The sequence below is a fragment of the Cetorhinus maximus genome, chromosome 1 (genome assembly GCF_964194155.1).
Source record: "Cetorhinus maximus chromosome 1, sCetMax3.hap1.1, whole genome shotgun sequence".
NCBI classification, from domain to species: domain Eukaryota; kingdom Metazoa; phylum Chordata; class Chondrichthyes; order Lamniformes; family Cetorhinidae; genus Cetorhinus; species Cetorhinus maximus.
In genome coordinates, this window is record NC_135879.1 from 97,349,635 (window position 1) to 97,369,987 (window position 20,353).

General features: G+C 42.6%; 1 protein-coding gene across 2 annotated transcripts in view; it reads right to left on the reverse strand.

The window, feature by feature from the left end:
* The window catches only part of klhl8 (kelch-like family member 8), a 54,115-nt gene extending 34,770 nt beyond the window's left edge, over window positions 1–19,345 (reverse strand). Inside the window, exons 1-2 of one of the 2 annotated variants that reach the window (XM_078544067.1) lie at window positions 19,179–19,345; window positions 2,036–2,336 (exon numbers count right to left, since the gene is read on the reverse strand). In XM_078544067.1, the coding sequence (XP_078400193.1) occupies window positions 2,036–2,233 (198 nt within the window). In that variant the 5' untranslated portion in view covers window positions 2,234–2,336; window positions 19,179–19,345. Of the gene's footprint in view, window positions 1–2,035; window positions 2,337–18,701; window positions 19,070–19,178 lie in introns of those variants that run through there. The other variant, XM_078544076.1, reaches the window with a different exon arrangement.
* Window positions 19,346–20,353: the final 1,008 nt, after the last annotated feature.

The following is a 20,353-nucleotide window of genomic DNA, read 5'->3' on the forward strand; positions in this document are numbered from 1 at the left end:
GGCAGAGGTGCGGGAAATGGGTCATACACAGTTGAGGGCCCTGTCAATCAGTGGTCTGGGGGAGAACCCTCAGTTAAGGAAAAAAGTTCAGAGGTGCCATTTTGGAAGATGGCATCATCTGAACAGCTGTGACAGAGGTGAAGAGACTGAGGGAATTGCACGGAGTCCTTACAGGGAGCAGGGTGTGAGGAGCTGTAGTCGGGGTAGCTATGGGAGTTGGTGAACTTGTAATGAATATTGGTGGTCAGTCTATCACCAGAAATGGAGACAGAGAGATCAAGGAAGGGAACGGAAGTGTTGGAGATGGATCATGCGAAAGAGAGAGGGGATTGGAAATTGGAAGCAAAACTAAATAAATAAATAATCAAACAAACAAACCATTCGATAAATTTTTCCAAATCCAGACGACAGCATGAAGCGGCACCAATGCAGTCATCGATGTACCGAAAGAGTGTGTTGTGGGAGGGGGCCAGAGTAGGACTGGAACAAGGAATGTTCCACATACACAAAGACAGACATAACTCAGGCCCACGCGAGTACCCAGAGCCACATCTTTTATTTGGAGGAAGGAGAAATTGTTCATTTAGAGAACAAGTTCAGCAAGGTGGAGGAGAGTGGTAGTGGATGGGGATTGTTCAGGGCTTTGTTCAAGGAAAAAGTGGAGAGCCCTCAGACCATCCTGGTGGGGATGGAGGTGTAGAGGGGCTGGTGAAGAGGAAAAAACTAAGCTTGTTGACATTGGGCATAGTTTTCATTTATCAACTACAGTATTGTATTTTACTTTAAAACAAAAATTTGAATTTAAAGGTGACAAATAAAATGGTTGTTTAATTCCAATTGGGAAAAGATATTTAAGCACCATTATATTCTGATTATTGACCAGTTGACCACATTAACTGTTATTTATATTGCTGACAAACAAATCTACTACAGACTGCATTGCATTAAAAGACATCCAACATATTGCTGATTGGAACTAGATCAAATGCCTACTATCTCAATTAGAACATGCAAAAATACTTCAGGCTATGTAGAACTTTGTTCTCTGTCACTGTAATTGTCTGAAAATAAAGGATGTGAAAAGAATATTTAGACTGCCTTTATACTTCTTGTGGGTTCTACAAGGAAACATTAGCACAAAATCAGGAGCGTAATTAGTTTACAGACTCCAAAGGACATTTTGGCCAATAAGTAAGCCACTTGCAGTAGGTGCTTTCACATCTCTCTAGCTTTGCAGGTGTAGAATGACTGAGGTCTCATTTGGACAGCCTGATGAATTAATGAAATTGAGTGCAAAGTCCTTCTAATGTTGCAATGAGAATGCACTTGCTGCTGTGTACACTCTCAAAACATTAAACATGCATAGGTCAGGGTTCAAAGCTTTTCCCTGGACAACCTTAGCGCAGCAAGACCCAGTGACCCACAACATGGAATATAATCTGTTGGGCTTTATTAGCAAAACAATAAAATTGATCCAGACTGTATTAAGGGAAGTTGCATTGGAGGATTAGCTCTGACGGTTTTCAAAAATTCAATCTTCAAGTCAGAAATTTCCCCATGCCATTACATGTTCCACCAATCCTGACTGAACAACGCTTTACACACAAGGGATAGGCAATGACACAGCAAGAAAGAGTTCCATTAGCAGCAAAAGCAGTGCATTAAATTCTGCCACCAGAAGGATTATAATACAACATTGTAGTGCAACTGCTACAAATCTTGCTTCTAATAAGCATAAATTCTGAAATGTTTGGACTTGGACAAGTTTATTAAGACATTGGAACATTACTGTTAAGCGTTTTCTAAATTGCACTAATGTTGTAACTGTGATAGTCAGCTCAATAAAATTAGATAATTTATCACAGCAAAGAATGTTTATAATTAAAAATCTCCTAATAAGGACGATCTTCATATGAAGATTGATTTTCACATTTTAAATTACTTTCCACTTGAAGCTGTAAGGAGTGGATATTTTGATGAGAGAAATTAAGTTTTAGGATAAATGCACAGACAGAGGGACAAATATTCCTCTCACCTTCAACGTTACATCACAAAGTTCTTTGGCTTCATAGAACTGATAGAGAGCACGGTGATATTCCTTCCAAGCTTCATCTGCTTCAAAAAGAAAACTGCCATCTGCTTCAGTCTGATGGTTAAATGACCTACTGGGAATCCTCCTGCTCTTTAGCTGATGATGTTTCAAATTTTCTGGAATCATATCAGTTGAAGCCATTCTTTAAATTTATGCCGTCAGCTGGAAGTATCTAATTGAGACATTCAAGAAACTACCCTCTGTAGATCAAGCATCTTGGTAATATTTGCATATGTATTCTTTCCTGGGTGAAAAGAAAAACACGAATGAATTAGCAATTACACAAACTCTCATACACATCAACACCATGCAGTATTTGTTAGCCAGTTTCTAGGTGAGAAAAACAGAATACTACAAGCCCCAAGTTTTTATATCAACACTGAGTAATGTGGGTTATTTTTAAAGGCATCTGATGGCTGTCGAAACTTTTGCTCCACTAAGATAATATTCCCCAAAGTTATAATTCCCTATGCTGTAGTCCATCAAAATCAGCTTTTCCAGACCCAAGGGAATCCATTCAGGATCTGAGAGATCATGGGGTTTACTCAAGTTTTTGGACCAAATTGTCATCTGGGTACAATGGCACATTTCAGTGCGTCAATGGCCATATCTAATTTTTTTTTTAAACAAAGGAAATCAGATTTTCCTCTGCATTCTGACCCCACAACACTTTCCTCTGGCCTTTTCGTGAGTCAGGAATGCCTAGTGTGCAAAATGCACACCCACCCTTGCTGAGGTCTGGTTCCCCATTTTAAATGAGGGACAAAAATCAGATTTCCTCCTGCAAACCATGTTGCTGCTGGTGCTGCAGGGTTTTGGAAACCCATTAAAAGCACACCGGGTTTGAGTTCCTGAAGAAAATGGAAAGCCTGCTGTGGAGTCTGGAGCACTCTGAAAGGTAAATATAAAAGTATTTTCACACCTTCAAATATCACTATTTAGGTGCTGTATGGTAATGTATGTTTTTAATGCAGTGATTCATCATAGGGGTCTGTCCTTTAAAGGTAAGTTGACCCTTACATTGACCAGCCTTGTGTATTTGTTCACATGCATTATAGTGCTTTTCCAATGGAGAAAGCACCATAATGCAATGAAAAATGTTACAAATTGTCCTGTCAGCCCGTATGGTCATCTTTTCTGTTGTGAAATAAACGGCTCTGACTAATAAAAAAAAGCCTGGTTTTGACACTTGAAAAAAAAACTAACCACCTGCTCCCTTACATTGATTGACAGGCATTCTGCTTTGAAATGGAAATAAGCGCCTTCTGTTCTTTCCTTCCAGAAAGTAATCTATTGTTTGGACAGCTGGGGCCATTCTGAATGTTTCGCTGAGTTTCAATCGCTAATGAGTTTCAGCACTGTAGGTGTTCCAGTTATCCGAGAATGAATAACAGTTTCAAGAAGTTTTAAAAGCAGATTGCCCCTTTGATATGGTTCCTAGTTAGTTGACACAAACCAATAGGATTAAGAGAAAAGTATTACAAGATTTTTTCACAGGCTAAAATGCATTTTTTTCCAATGATATGGACACTTTTGTTAGATAGTAAGGGGTTTATTTCCTTTCCCCAAGGAATGTAAAATATTTTCCGTTGATATTGCATGGTGCATACTGGGCGAGTGGCTATGTAGGATACATGGGTGATCTGAGGGGGCATGGAGGATACATAGGTGTATCTGAGGGGGCATGTGCTTACATAGAGGTGAATGGGGGGGATTGAGGGATGAGGTTTAGGGAGCCTTTAAAACACTGGTGGGAACTGAAATCCTGTGTTGGAGAACCAAGTTCTAAATGGTCTTCTAAATGGCCCACCTCAGCAGCCACACAGCTCTTGCACTCCAGTGCTGCTCAACTGCATCACAAACCCAGCCCTGGCATGAAAAGACAAAACAATGTGGGAAGTCACATGTGGGTCAGGTGTGCAGTTTGCAAGCCGTGAAAGTGTACAGGTTGGGATTTCCTGAGCCCAGAGGAAGATTTGGCCCTTTATTATTTCAATTGCTATATATAAACTGTAGTAAATATTTTCTGCAATAAAAAAATTTTCCTTCTGACACCTATGTTTTCTTTTGGAAATTAAGACAAGGTTCCTGGAAACGTGCCAATGTTTGCAGTTTGAAAAAAAAATCATGCACAACAGATTAATTTTTATTAGCGTGTGCAGATGGAACAGCATTTTGGAGCTCCAACACGTTAAAACAGAGTGATAGGGCACCATTTCAATTCCTTCAGCTTATATTCCCGATCTTCCTTACTTTCCTTGTTTAAGACACTCCTTAAAACCTACCTCTTGGCCAAGCTTTGGTCATCTGACCCAATATCTCCTTATGTGGCTCGGTTTCATATTCTGTTTTATAACACTCCTGTGAAGCGCCTTGAGATATTTAAATACTTTAAGGTACAATATAAACAAGTTGTTGTTGGTCTTAGCTGCAACGCTGTCAAGGAAGTGGTTGAGTTGCATCTGCATGGTGACAGAAGGAGAGCTGCTCTGGTCTGCTGTTTCAAATTTCTTCAGCTAGTTTTAAGCAGTACCAGCTGCTTAAGTGAATTACACACAGTTGCTGTTGGTGCACTAGCCAAAGAGGCATGGAAGAAAAGTCAAACCCAAACCTAAATCTCTTTAGGTTTTCAGTGTGTATTGAACCATATTTTGAGAAACAAGGCTACAAAGAACTAGCATACACACATTCCTTCTAAGTCTATATCAAAAATTACTTTGCATTTTGAAAGATTCCCCAATCCAGCTAGTCTGTGGATTGGCATCAATGTCAGATGCAAGCAGCAGAAACAATCTTCCACTTTTTAACTTTGTAAAGTGTGAGTTAGCTTATTAGATTTCCCCTTAATTTGCTGTTCCAGCAGTTTTGAGCCTTTCTTCATGACTACAACTTCTAGAATATAAAATGAAAAAAAGTTTATTGAGGTAGGCCAGGGTAAGTAAATTCCAGGAGATAGTCCCACCTGAAGAGCAAGTGCCGGCAATGACGTAATGGGGTTCCTTCTGAATTAGAACCTTCAAGATTAAAATTACATGTTCACCCAAATAGTCCCACCCTCCATCATCAGTAAAGTGATAGAAGAGGTCACCAACAGTGCTATCTAGCAGCACTTGCTTAACAATAACCGGCTCACTGATGCTCAGTTTGGGTTCTGCCAGGGTCACTCAGCTTCTGGCCTCATTACAGCCTTGGTTCAAACATGGACAAAAGAGCTGAACTCCCGAGGTGAGGTGAGAGTGACTGCCCTTGACGTAAAGGCAGCACTTGACCGAGCATGGCATCAAGGAGCCCTAGCAAAACTGGAGTTATTGGGAATCGGGGGGAAGCTCTCCACTGGTTGGAGTCATACCCAACACAAAGGAAGATGGTTGTGGCTGTTGGGAGTCAATCATCTCAGTTCCAGGACATCACTGCAGGAGTTCCTCAGGGTAGTATTCTAGGCCCAACCATCTTCAGCTGCTTCATCAATGACCTTCCTTTCATCATAAGGTCAGAAGTGATGTTCGCTGATGATCGCACAATGTTCAGCACCATTCGCGACTCCTCAGATACTGAAGCAGTCCATGTCCAAATGCAATAAGACCTGGACAATATCCAGGCTTGGGCTGACAAGTGGCAAGTACCGTTCACGCCATACAAGTGTCAGGCAATGACCATCTCCAACAAGAGAATCTAACCATCGGCCCTTGACATTAAATGGCATTACCATCACTAAATCCCCCATTATCAACATCCTGGGGGTTACCATTGACCAGAAACTGAACCAGCCATATAAATACTGTGGCTACAAGAGCAGGTTGTGGGTTTGAATCCTACAGCAAATAACTCACCTCCTAACTCCACAAAGCCTGTCCATCATCTACAATGCACAAGTCAGGAGTGTGATGGAATAATCTCCACTTGCCTGGATGAGTGCAGTTTCAACAACACTCAAGAAGCTCGACATCATCCAGGACAAAGCAGCCCAATTGATTGGCACACCTTCTACAAACATTCACTCCCTCCACCACCAACGAACAGTGGCAGCATTGTGTACTATTTACAAGATGCACTGCAGAAACTCGCCAAGGTTCCTTAGGCAGCACCTTCCAAGCCCACTCCTGCTACCATCTAGAAGGCCAAGGACAGCAGACGCATAGGAACATCACCACCTGGAAATTCCCCTCCAAGCCACTCACCATCCTGACTTGGAAATATAATCATTGCTCCTTTGCTGTTGCTGGGTCAAAATCCTAAAACTCCCTCCCTAACAGAACTGTGGGTGTACCTACATCACATGGACTGCAGTGGTTCAAGGCGGCAGCTCACCATCATCTTCTCAGGGGCAATTAGGGATGGGTAATAAATGCTCACCTAGTCAGGGACACCCACAGCCCGTAAATGAATAAAAAAAACTTTGATTACAGAAAATCAACATCAACCAATTTATGCCCCAAAAACATTTCGCATCACTATGTTTTTTGAAAATGTATGATTGTGCATTTTACGTAAATTATATCTACTAAAAAGCAGGGTATCATAACATTCAATTAAGATAACATGCTGCTGTACAGGATGAAAATCTCAACAACTTTTCATGTACCAATATACATTATAAACTATTACTGATTCACACTAATTAATTTGATAAATCAGCACAAAATTGATCTTGTATAGAAAAAATTGAAGGCAAACTGTCTTTATGAAAAGGGAAACATGGGTTTTTCTAAAATGACTCACATAAAACCAATTCTCCTGTGTGTCAACCTTGGCTCAGTTGATGACATTCTCACCTCTTGAGTCACAAGGTTCCAGATTCATGTCCCACTCTAAGGCTTGAGCACAAAAATCAAAGCTGACACTCCAGTGCAATACTGAGAGTGTATTGCACTGTTGGGAGAAGCAGATGAGATGTTAGGTTGAGACCCTGTCGGCCTGCTTGGTTGAATGTAAAGATCCCATGACACAATTTTGGTGAAGAATAAGGGAGTTATTCCCGAATGCTGGCCAATATTTGTCTCTCATCAACACCACAAAAACAGTTTATTTTGACATCATCATATTGCTGTTCATGAAAGCTGGCTGTGCCCACACTTGCTGCCACATTTCCTATTGCAACTGTAACTACACTTCAGAAGTACTTCATTAATTGGTACGCAAACACCAAGCGTCACTACGTGCTGAGGTTCTACCTGTCCCCGGTGTTGCAAAGGATGGGTCTGGCCACACTGCCGCAGAATGCTCCAAGTAGTTGGACCGTGCCATACCACCTGTCCCTCCTGGAAATATTTATGCAGAGAAACACCTTTGACCACAAGTCCATCAGGCAGTGGTCAGCACATAATGTTTTGGAGGCCCAGAGGGTAAAGGAGATGATGGATCCTGTCAGATGGTTCCCCGAGCAGACTGTCAAAGTCATTTGGCAGAATGCCTCATCGCCAGAACTTTCCAACAAGCACCAAGATGTAGCTTGGCTGGTGGTGAGAAAGGCCTTCCCCGTCAGATCCTTCCAACATGCCAGGAGTCTCACCCCATCTGCACGTTGCCCTCAAGATGGCTGTGGTGGGGAGAGACCGTTGTTCACCTCCTTGTGGATTGTGCCTTTGCAAAGAAGGTCTGGAGAGAGATGCAGTGGTTTCTGTCGAGGTTCATCCCGATCAGTTCAGTGACAGACTCTGTGCTCTACAGGCTGTTCCCAGGGACACGCACCGAGACAAACATCAACTGCAGCTGGAGGATCATCAACTCGGTGAAAGACGCTCTTTAGTCTGCCCGAAACTTGTTGGTCTTCCAGTGCAAAGAGTTGTCCCCGACCGAGTGTTGCAGACTGGCACATTCCAAGGTCCAGGACTATGTGCAGAGGGACGCACTAAAGCTTGGGGCAGCCGCCACAAAGGTGCAATGGGGAAAGGTCGCTGTCTAAGACCTTTCTGCCATAGTGCACCGAGGGGCTGGGAATTGTACAGACCCCTCGGGCTGTACGGCTCACAATGAATGTATGCATTGAATACTAATTGTGTTATAATTGTATTGAAGCACCTCAGAGTGCAACATGATGTATGTTGATAACCCCAATACCATTGCACTGTCTGACTGTCTGTAATGACCATATTGAAATGATTATAATATTCATTGATTGTATTGAAGCACCTCATGATCCATGTGTAAAAGTTGAATCTGATTGTACTTTTTGTGATGGCCATTTAGAAATGTTTTGTAATGTTCTTCCAGATATTTTATGAATAAAGTATATTTTTCAAAAAAGAACTGTAAAGCTCTTTGCTCTTTGGCCTGCCCAAAACTTGTTGGTTTTCCAGTGCAAATAGTTGTCCCCGACCGAGTGTTGTAGACTGGCACATTTCAAGGTCCAGGACTACCTGCTGAGGGGTGTACTAAAGCTTGGGGCAGCCACCGCAAAGGCACATGGGGAAAGGTCACTGTCTAAGACCTTTCAGTCATCGTGCACCCAGGGGCTGGGAATTGTGAAGGCCCCTCGGGCTGTACGACTCACAATAAATGTATGTAGCGAACACTAAATGTATTAAATTGTATTGGAGCACCTTAGAGTGCAACGTGATGTATGTCGATAGTACAATGGGATTGGAGCTGTCTGTAATGACCATATTGAAATGACTGTAATATTCATTCATTATATTGAAGCACCTTGTGATCCATATGTAAAAGTTGAATCTGATTGCACTTTTTGTGATGGCCATTTAGAAATGTTTTGTAATGTTCTTTCAAATATTTTATGAATAAAGTATATTTTTACAAAAAAAACTGTAAGGCAGATTTGAGATGCTGTTGGTCTGGGACTACTATATAAATGTAAAATTTTTTTCTCTTTCAAATGGGCAAATCTTTGTCTCTTTTCTACAACCATTACCACTCCCTTTTCCTTTTGTTCCATGGCATCTTTGGTCATTTAATTTCTCCCACTCTCTACCCTATCCCAGGGCTTCCCTTTTGTTCTCCCCCCCCCACCTCCACCTTCCTGCTTTAAATGGCATAAAACCCTACATTCCTTCAGTTCTGGAGGAGTCATATTCAACTTGAAGTGTTAGCTCTCTCCACAGATGCTGCCAGGCCTGAGTATTTCCAGGACTTTGTTTTTATTTCAGATTTCTAGTATCTGCTTTTATTATAGTCCTGGCAAATACAGTCACACCTCAGTTTTTTTGTGCAAAAATCAGCAAATTTCCATGCTTCAGATCAGTATCTCATTACTGCTGTATGGAAAGAAGTGTATATTATACACCAAATAGGAGGAAATCTGCATATAAATCAGCTAATTAGATTCCCAGCAGCTGATGCATTCAGATAATTGTACCTGCTGTGATCGGATTGACAACAAAAAAAAAAATTTAAAAATAAAAATACCTGAAAAAACTCAGCAGATCTGACAGCATCTCCGGAGAGGAACACAGTTAACGTTTCGAGTCCGTATGACTCTTCAACAGATTCACTCCTCCTGGAAAGCAATTTAATGCAAATTTCTGGTCATTTCTTGTCATGTCAGCAGCCAAGTGGCTTCAATGAGCAAATGAACCTGAATCAGTCATTCCAAAAAGCAAGGTCTGCTGTAGCTCAGATTCATTGCAAAGATTTCCATGTTGGAAAATAATGACACCCAGTGCACACTGTAGAAGCTTTATGAGGTCTATTGCTGCCTTTAAAAAAGAAATATGTATTTTCACAATCCACCTTATTAAAAATTTACTGCATCTCAAATTAATTCCCTGTCCTCATTTGTACAAAAAAAAACTGACCTGGAAGTTCCTTTGTTTAACTACTATCATTTCAAATTTTTCCATTTACTATTGGATTTGATTCCGATTATAGTATAAACAGCTGACATTATTCATTTCTCTACTGGCACAGATCCAGGTGGAAATTTATAAAAGGACTGCCAGTTTAATAAAGTTTTTAGAAAGTCTGTTAAGAGAATGTTTTAATGCACGTTTGTGTTAATTGATAACCGATGCATTACATTCTCAGAAAAACAACAAAATTGCTGGAAATCTGGAACAAAAGCAGAAAATGGATATGTCAGCCAGTACCTGTAAGGAGAAAGGACAGGTTAATATTCTGGGTATAACTCTCTGTCAGAACTAAACATTCGAGATTGAAAGAGGCAGGGGTTGCCATGATGCTCCTGAAGTTCTGTTTTGCTGCTGTTTTGTTTGAAATGATCCAAGGGAAGAAGAAGAAAGGCAAACAAGGACAATGAGTGCAGCTAAGTTTATCAGCGTAAAAATATCAAGCTTGTGTCAGGGCAGTGCGCTTTTAAAGAAAGATAGCTGCACAAATAATTTGCTAATTAACTGAAGTGCCTAGATTAGACATTTCTGCCAAGTGACAGAAAAAACAAACTGGCTACCTGATAAGAGAGGTAAACAAACCAATGATTCACTAACTTTGACATTAACTATAAAATGTGTCACTTAAGTTGTAACAACTGACTAGACATGTTTATCCTTTTATGAACCAAAGTAGAAAACAAGAGGACTGTGGATGAGAAAAACTATAATCAGCTGAAAGTTATTGGCCCCCCTTGATCTCAACCTCAAAAAAAATTATATCAGAATATATTGGAAGGTTTTGCTCTGAAGGACAATCACAAAATAAGAACAACGAAAGTCTTTAACTGCAGTAGGAATTTCAGTGCAGCATTTATTCATCCCTAAAGAAAACAGTCCCAACAACTAGCGTTGGTTACCTCTGATGTCCCCCAAAATCTATACTTGGCTCCCTATTTCTCATCTCAAGTTGCCCTCAGCAACATAATCTGAAAACAGTGTCAGTTTCCTGATGACACCCAGCTCGAACACACCACTATCTTTTCTTTGACTCCTCCACTATCCATAGCTTGGCAGGCTGCTTGTCCAAGATCCAGTTCTGGATGCACAGAACTTTCCTCCACTTTGTCACAATGATGAGACTTGGGCATGAGTGATATCAATCCGTAATTTCACAGGCTGATCAAACATATATTGAAATGAAAGCAGAAAATGCTGGAAAAACTCAGCAGGCCCGGCAGCATCTGTGAAGAGAGAAGCAGAATTAACGTTTTGAGTCTGCATGACTCTTTTTCAGAGATGAAGAAAGGTAGAAATGTGATGGAATTTATACTGTTGAAGAGAAGTTGGGGAGCAAAATAGGAGGTATGGGGTAGGTAGGAGCTCAGGAGAGATTTGACAAACACGCCATGGACACGAGACAAAAGTGGAGTGGTAATGATAGTGTTAAAGACTAAGGCAGGTATTCAGTGGCATAAAGGTCAGTCAGCAGAAATGTTAATAGCAGAACAAGGGTCAGTGCTCTCTGAAAGCAGAGCAAGTTACAGACTGGTTCCTGTGGGGGAAAAGGGGTTGGAAAAAAATATCAAAATAGATGACTGAATTCAAGGTCTGAAGTTATTGAACTCCATGTTAAGTCCATAGGGCTATAAAGTGCCTAATCAGAAGATGAGGTGCTGTTCCTCCACTTTACATTGGGCTTCACTGAAACATGGTAGCAGGCCGAATACAGAAATGTGGGCATGAGATGGTGAACTGAAATGGCAAGCGAGAGGAAGATCAGGATCATGCTTGCAGGCTGAGTGAAGGTGTTCTGCAAAGGGGTCACCCAGTCTGTGTTTAGTCTCCCCAATGTGGAGGAGATCGCATTGAGAGCAGCAAATGTAGTACACTAAATTGAAAGAAATGCAAGTGAATCGCTACTTCACCTGAGTATGGGGCCTCAGACAGTGAGAAAGGATGAGATGAAGGGCAGGTATTACACCTCCTGTGACTGCATGGGAAGTTGCCATGGGAAGGGGATGAGGTGTTGGGAGTGATAGAGGAGTGGACTAGTATATCACTGAGGGAACGGTCCCTATGGAATGCTGATAGGGGAGGTGAGGGAAGATGTGTTTTGTGGTGACATCATGTTGGAGTTGGCAGAAATGGCAGAGGATGGACCTTTGAATGAGGAGGCTGGAGGGATGAAAAGTAAGGACAAGGGGAACCCTATCATAGCTCTGGGAGGAAGAGGAAGCGGTGAGGGCAGAAGTGCGGGAAATAGGTCGGAAACAGTTGAGGGCCCTGTCGATCCCAAACATATATTGAACTGTTTAAAAAGGACCTTTTAAAGACAAGAATACAGACACTGTCTAAAGGTGGCTGCCACAAGTCACCTGACATCTGGTATTTCAAGTCAGCCAGCTTCTGGAAAGTTCCAATGTGAATTACAATTCAGACATACCCAGACACCCTCATGGAATTTCACACCCGAGGGTATCAAGAACAACTTCAAAAATGAAATGTACTGGACGTAACATTTGCATCTCTATAAGGCTACCTCTCTAGCAGAGAGAACACTGTTAGAACGATGATTATATAGAGATGTTTTCATATACTCATTCGGGGGGTTAATGGGTGGGACATTACAGAATCTAATCACCCACCCAGCCATGAAATAAAAGCAACCATCAGTTCAGGCATCAGATAAACAGCTCTGAAGTAGAGTCATGTGGACTCAAAACGTTAACTGTTTCTCTCTCCACAGATGCTGTCAGACCTGCTGAGTTTTTCCAGCATTTTCTGTTTTTCTATCAGATAAACAAACCCCTTCCGAAATCATTATGGGGAGAGGTCATGTGATCGAAGTAACCATTTTCAATTTTTTTTTAATACAGCTGCTAAGCACAGTAATCAGTAGCCTGGAAATGCTGCCAATGAAGCAGCAAGGAAGTCCCTTCTCTACTCTCCCTCAAGCCAAGCCCCTATATCTGTCTGTTTAAAAATCCAGCACAGAGAAATCCATCGAAGGGAACATCAGGTGTAAAAATCATTTACTTTTTGGAAAAGACGGATTATGTTTCCAAAAAGAAATTGGCTTCAGCAATTGCAATTTTACATGGGCTTCAACTCAACTCCGGAAATCTAAAGACGAACGTGGAAAAAACTTCTGCCACAGCCGGGACTCAAATACTGAACTCTCAACTTTTTTACCATTCAGCATTGAACTTGAATTTGGCTAACAAAGTACCTATAGTGTTACTTATAGATTTTGCATGCTTGTTTGTGTGAATGTGGGTTGCAAAAGGTTGAGCCACATACCTTTACCTGGGTGTGTTTTGAACTCAATAACAACTAACCCCCTTTTTGTTTGAAACTCAAGAATGCCTGCCAGACTTGTTTCTTTGTAATCAGTACATAAATGATTAAACACAGACATTGAGTAAATTCCTTCATCCTTCTAAATCTTCCTGAAAACCTGTTACAGTCAAATTTCACCCCTTCTCACATAGCTGTAACAAATTAAATATTGGGCAAACTGAAGCTATTGTTTTTAGTCCGCATTACAAAATCTGTTTCTTAGATACTGACTCAATTGCTCTCCCTAGCAAATTTCTGATGCTGAAACAGACCTGACCCCAAAATCCACACACAGGTCACATATTCCCACCTCCATAAAACTGTCAGAATCCTCTTCCGCCTCAGTTCATCTGTTGCTGAAACCCTCATCCACAACTTTCTTGTCTCTAGACTTGACAATTCCAATGCTTTCCTGGCAGGCCTCCTACATTCTACCATTTGTAAACTTAAGGTCATCCAAATCTCTGCTGCCCTTATCCCTACTTGCACTAAGTCCCTGTTATCTGGTAGGTTTCAAGGACAATCTTAATGGAGTAAAGGGAGGGGAATCCAGGGCTGACCTACATTGGCTTCTGGTTAAACAATACCTTAATTTTAACATTCTCATTCTTGTCTTTAAATCCTTTCATGGCCTCACCCCTCCAATCTCCACCAGCCCCACAATCCTCCAAGACATCTACAGTCCTCTAATTCTGGCCCATCTCCGATTTTAATTGCCCCATTACTGGTGGCCATGCCTTCAGCAGCCAAGGTCCTAAACCCCGGAATACCCTCCCTAAAGCTCTCCCTCTCTTTTTCCTCCTTTAAGACATTCCTTGAAACTTTTTGGTCATCTGCTACTAATATCTCTTAATGTGACTTGGTATCAAGTTTTGCTTTATAATGTTCCTGTGACGTATCTTGTGACATTTCATTACATTAAAGGCACTGTATATGTTGTTGCTATATCACAGTCTCATTTTTCAACAGCATTGGAACAGCAGTTAATATAGAATTCAAAATATCAGCTCCAGTAGCTGATGATGCACCACTCTTTGGGATCAAATGTTACAAGTTAGGTAAGCATCACACAGCCAACATTTTGAAAATTAAGAAGGCTGTTCTGTATCTACATGGTGGCAGATGGATCAGGAGCTGTTGGGATTACAATACAAAATGGAGCACAAGGTTTCAGTCAAGGGAGAAAATAAAGACATGTCAAGGATGTATTTAAGACCGAGATAGATAGGTTCTTGATTGGTAAGGGGATCAAAGGTTACGGGGAGAAGGCGGGAGAATGGGGTTGAGAAACTTATCAGCCATGATTGAATGGCGGAGCAGACTCAATGGGCCGAATGGCCTAATTCCTGCTCCTATGTCCTATGGTCTTATGGTATTTTAAACTAATTTTACTAACCCAACAGCTATTTCACAAAGCACATTAGAGTTTTGCAAAAAACAATATACTTTCCTGTAGATGGATCAGGTCCTGAAAGCGAGGTTATTATTTAAAAAGACATCTTAGTTATTGTAAACTATGAGGATGCACCAAAGACAATGAATACCAGACATTTGTTGCTGTTTGTGGTAAGTCCCTCCTTTTAAATATCCCACCAACTCTACTCTGCCATTTTAACATCAGGTGAAAAGTTTGCAAGCAACAGGAAGCTTGTGGTAAGCAGCCAACCTAGTGTCAGAAAGAAAATGTTTAAAAAGAGCTCCCAAATATCACAGGAAACACAGCTCCAGTTGTGTGTCATGTTATAAACACAACTTCAACCAAATCCCAGTGGAAAAGATCACTTTGAATACAATTCTTCAATTTTCAATCGGAAATTTGTAGGGAGGTAAGAGATTGCACTGTTTAACATTAAATAATGCTGGAACTATGATGCCTACAACCGCAATTCTAACGTTGTCCACAACTGGCATGACCTCAGTCCATCCATGCGTCCACGCCCGACTATTCCAATTTCCTCCTGGCCAGCCTCCCACTTTCTGCCCTCCATAAACTTCAGTTCATTCAAAACTTTGCTATCTGTATCCTAAACAGCACCATGTCCTACTCAGTCATCACCTCCCCACCCCAATGATCTTCACCGAATCATCACCTCAAAATTAAATTTCTCATGTTAAAATCCCTCAATGCCTTCTCCCTCCCTTTCTCTGTCACCTCCTCCATTCAGCACATTCCCTAAACACACTGTTCCTCTTACCTGTCGTGAACTCCCATTGCAACTATACTCCCAGCATCTAAGCCCATCTGGTCCCTCTCCTCCTTTAAGGCCTTCCTTAAAGCACATCTCTCTGACTGAGATTTTGGTCACTCCTCCAAATATCTCCTCCTTTAGCTTGTCATCCATTTACTAATTGCACCTCAAAGTGTTTTGGGGCACTTTTCTACCTTTAAGGCATTATATAAATGTACACTGTTGTCATATACTGGTATCTACAAAGTCTGAACCTGGTCTACAGAATGCCAACATCACCCCGATTGCATCTCTACAAATTTCTCCACATTCATTGTGTACTATATTTGAAACTCTGTGCCTTTTCCTACTGTATGCACAACCCTTGGTTATTTGTACAACTGAAAAAGGCCCAAATGCTTTTAACGCTCTGACTAAAGGCATGATGACAAAGCATTACGGTCCAGGGACCAGTAACTTTTTGCTAAAGTGGACACAGTTTGAAAACCCAATTAACCACTAGGAGAATAAAGCCACAGAATTCCATGTTTTTTAAACAACAAAATAAATTTCACTATACAAAGTCAGAAAAATAAAACACTCTACAATATCTATCTTATACTCTCAACATTCAGAATTAACAAGGTAACTATGAATTAACAGACAAACTGGTCAAAAACACACTGCACATGAGATGGCAGATGTGATTAAGACATATCCCACAGATTTCTCAGCAACCCACCAGACGCCAGTGACTGCTGAGATTCACAAAATCTCGTTAAAGCTGTCTCCTTCAGGAGGGACTTCCACTCTTCACTTTTGAAGGTCTAGCCTCTGAATTCCCTCACAAGCTGCTTTGATTGAACTGCCTCAACCACTGCTCACCTCCTGATGGGTCAATCTCTACTCCTGAGACTGCATTCCACGGGATTCACAAAGCTGCACTCCCGCCTCTAATTACCAGCACACTTCCAACTCTTTCACAGGCCTCTAGCTTCACTAAGCAGGCACTGCCCCAGGGTTTCTCCCAATTCCAGTCTCCTAGCTGCACCGAGTTATAAATGGCTCCAGGGCTTCTCCTGAGCGCCAACTGCCTCCAGCACAGAACCAGCAACCTTCTGCCAACTTCTCAGCTCCCAGGGCTTCTGAGCCCTAACTACCTGAAGCCTGTGAACAGCAGCAGCTTTTTGGTATCCAGCCTCTTCCCCTGCTGTAGCACACTCACTCCCCCAGCAAACACACAGATAAACTGAAACCAGAGGACCTGAAGCTCCACCCATTTCCATGACAACATCACCTTTCAAGGTTCACTAAATGCTATTAAGCTAATTTCACTCTCTCTAGACTGCACTTTTTTGCAAGCAGTGTAGACATCATGGGCTGGATTTTACATGTTCCTGCCAGCCATGTTTTTGGCAGGAGGCCACGTAAAATAGGGTGGATGCACAGCCCACCACCTTCCTACCTACCTCCGAGCTCACCCCCAAAACATGGTTGGTGGGTGGGCACCAAAATAGGCAGCAGGCCTGCCATGTTTAAAAAAATAATTAAGGGTCAACTGAGCAAATTTCAGAAAGATAAGGTTTGGTACAACAATAAACTGAATTTCAAAAAAAAGTCCCGGTTTTAAGGAAAGAAACAATTGCTGAGCAGAAGTGCAGCAATATCAAAGTTAAATTAAAAAAGAGTAATTAATAAAAATGACCAGAGTGTGGGAGTTTTAGAGAGAGAGTGCGTGTGTGTCTGGCTCACTCCCAGTCTCAGGGCGCTCACTCACTCCCTATGTCTATGTGTTGGTATGTGGTGGTGAGGAAGAGAAACCCAAGGTAAGGTGTAAGGTGGATTCGCACTCTGACCCCCGCCACAAACACAGTCGCTCAGTGTCTCGCACTCACTCGCCCCCGCTCACATTCCGACGAACTCACTATGGCACCGTGAACTCCCCAGAACTGCCAAAACTTCACACCCACCCCCCCGCCCCTCTGCGACTTGGCCACCCACCCCTTCCCCCTGAGACTTTGCCCCCCCCCCCCCCCACGTGACTTTGCCCTGCCCCCCCCCCCCCCCACGTGACTTGGTCGCCCCCTCCTCCCCACCACGTGATTTCGCCCCCCCCACCCACCTCCATGACTTTGTCTGACCACCACCCCCACCCCTCCACTGGGTCCTAACGCGACTTCGTGAGACTCCCGGCATCCTGAACTGAGCCTGACGTGACCTCGTCTGATATCCCCACCACCCACCCCCATTCCCGGCTTCAGCCCCGACTCACCTGCGCTTCCCTCGGCCCAACAGTCCTCATCACACTCACTGCTGCTCAATTCACAGTGAGCCTATTGGCAGCAAACACAGGCTTTGATTGGAGGAACAGCTCCATGCAGAATCTTCCATTGAAAGGGAGGCAATGGCATAGTGGTATTGTCGCTGGACTAGTAATCCAGAGACCCATGGTAAAGCTCAGGGGACCCGGGTTTGAATCCCACCATGGCAGATGGTGGAATTTGAATCCAATAAAAATCTGGAATTAAAAGCCCAATGAAACCATTGTCGATTGTCGTATAAACCCATCTGGTTCACTAATGCCCTTTAGGGAAGGAAATCTGCTGTCCTTACCTGGTCTGGCCAACATGTGACTCTAGACCCACAGCAATGTGGTTGACTCTTAAAATGCCCTCTGAACAAGGGCAATTAGGGATGGGCAATAAATGCTGCCCTAGCCAGTGATGCCCACATCCTATGAATGAATAGAAAAAAAACTGGCCCGTTTGACCAGAATTTTGAAAAATGGCTCCGAAGGACAAGCCTGCCTTATATCACCCCAACCTTTTAAGCGTAATAAACACTTTAACTGCATTTATCCCATTTTCTACACTTAAATTACACTAAACATTACAAAGCTAAACATTACATCTAAAACATTAACATGAACCATGAACTAGATATTCATCAAATGGTTTTTTCCAGAGAAATATCCTTTTCCCAGCACAACCTTTGCCATGCTGGCCTTTCTCGCTTAATGGTGACTAAAATAATTTAAAATAATTCATTAAAATTGAGATTAAATCTCCCATGCTGCTGAGTTCCCAAACCTAACCCCGGTCAAAAGAACAGGCCATTCATCCCTCTGAGCCTGTCAATTGGATCTGTACCTCAATCCCCGTTTTACTGTATTTGCTCCATATCCCTTGATCTTTACAAGGTGCTCCTCGCTGGGCTAGCTGGATCTGTTTCTGAACAATTCCCTTCAACAGATCACTGGAGTTTCCAGCAGCTCTCTGATAAGACAGTGTTTTCGGGGGAAGCCTGAAACTAGTTACTCACCCTCTCCATTCCAGGTGATCCGGGGAGGACAGAAGAACGATTTTTAACCGTACGAGAAAAAAAAACCTAAAAGTTAAAGTATCACTTTTTCCTCACGTTGGCGTCTGATCCCAATCTGCGGAGGAGCGGAAAAAAAAAACCCTCCCTGAGCCCATAAACCGACCGCCTCACTGGGCTGAGCACAAACAGCGGGCAAGTCAGTCACTGGGGAAAAACGTTCCCCAACAAGTGGAGAGGAAAATTACAGCTGTTTTGCAAAAAAAAGGACACCAGAAAGAAAGACAAACACCCAAACTATATCAAAACGTTGCGTCAAATATAAATCCGACCCGCCCCGGGTGAAGGTGCAGAGCCTGGAAGTTTACTCTTGTGTCATACTGAATCCTAAACCCCTTAAATTATTCAGTCAGGCTGCATTTCAGCAAAAAAAACATACAACGCGCGAGTTTGTCAAACCAACTCATTTCACCTACTGACCTGGACCAAACGGTCCTTCACATTGTCGGACAGACCTTGTCCTGGTGGGAGGTTTGCGCAGCCATAGATAACACCGGAGGGGGGGGGGGGAGAGCCGAGCCAGCACCAACCGCTCTCTCCCCCCCCCCACTTCCGGGCGGGGCGGGAGCCGGTATCCCGGGTGACGCTGTACCCCGCTGGCCCTCTGTACCCGGGTGTCCCTGTCCCCCGCTGGCCCTCTGTCCCCGGGTGTGGCTGTCCCCCGCTGCCCCTCTGTCCCCGGGTATCGCTGTCCCCCCTGCCCTTCTGTCCCCGGTACCGATGTTCCGGGTGACCCGCTACTCTTTCCTTTCCCGGGCAAGGTTCTGAGGCGTTCGCGAGCCTCAGCCGACCTCCGCAACAAAAGCCGCTGCAAAGCACCGAGTGCAAAAAAAGGAAATGAATGCGCTGTAAATTTGTCCATAGCAACTGCGCGTAAGCCGCGAGAGAGATTGGCGTAGGCTTCGTGTCCCAAGTTAATTGTTTCTGGCCAGGTTGCAACTTTCAATCGGAATGGTTCATGTATTGAAAAATGTGATTCCTATATGAAAATTAATCAAATAAGAGTGAGTCCAGTAAACGGTAACTATTAATCGTTCACTTGAAGACATTATACGACACAAATAAATGATCTTTCTCCAGCAATTTTGCAGCAAAAGCAGCTTAGTGCAAATGTAAGAACAAATGATTACAGTTGTAATACAACAAAATACACAATCTCAAAATGTAAACAAATGAGTTGAAGTAAAGTTCTGGCATCTTCTATGGACAGTGAATGTAATGTCATCGAGAAGGGTCACAAATGCCCTCTGCCTGCTAAGATGCAGACCATTCTTCGTAATTAATAAACCTGCCACCGCTCAAATGAGTTACTTTACTGAATAATCTCCTCTAATTTATTCTCCAACCGTTGGACATTTGATGAAGGATTGAAAGTGCACGATGCACGCCTACACTTTGCCCGGAAAACAAACCTCTTCAGGTCAGAGCAAACCTGGCACACAAGTGGCAAATGTACAAGTAAATAATTGAAATTTCATGGCAAAGTCCAACTTTTGTTCTTTATGTCTAACTGCTAGAACAACAGCCCATCTGGTCGCTCATAATTAACAGGGCTATTTTCTGCCTGCTGTAAAGTTTGATGATTTATGAGGTCT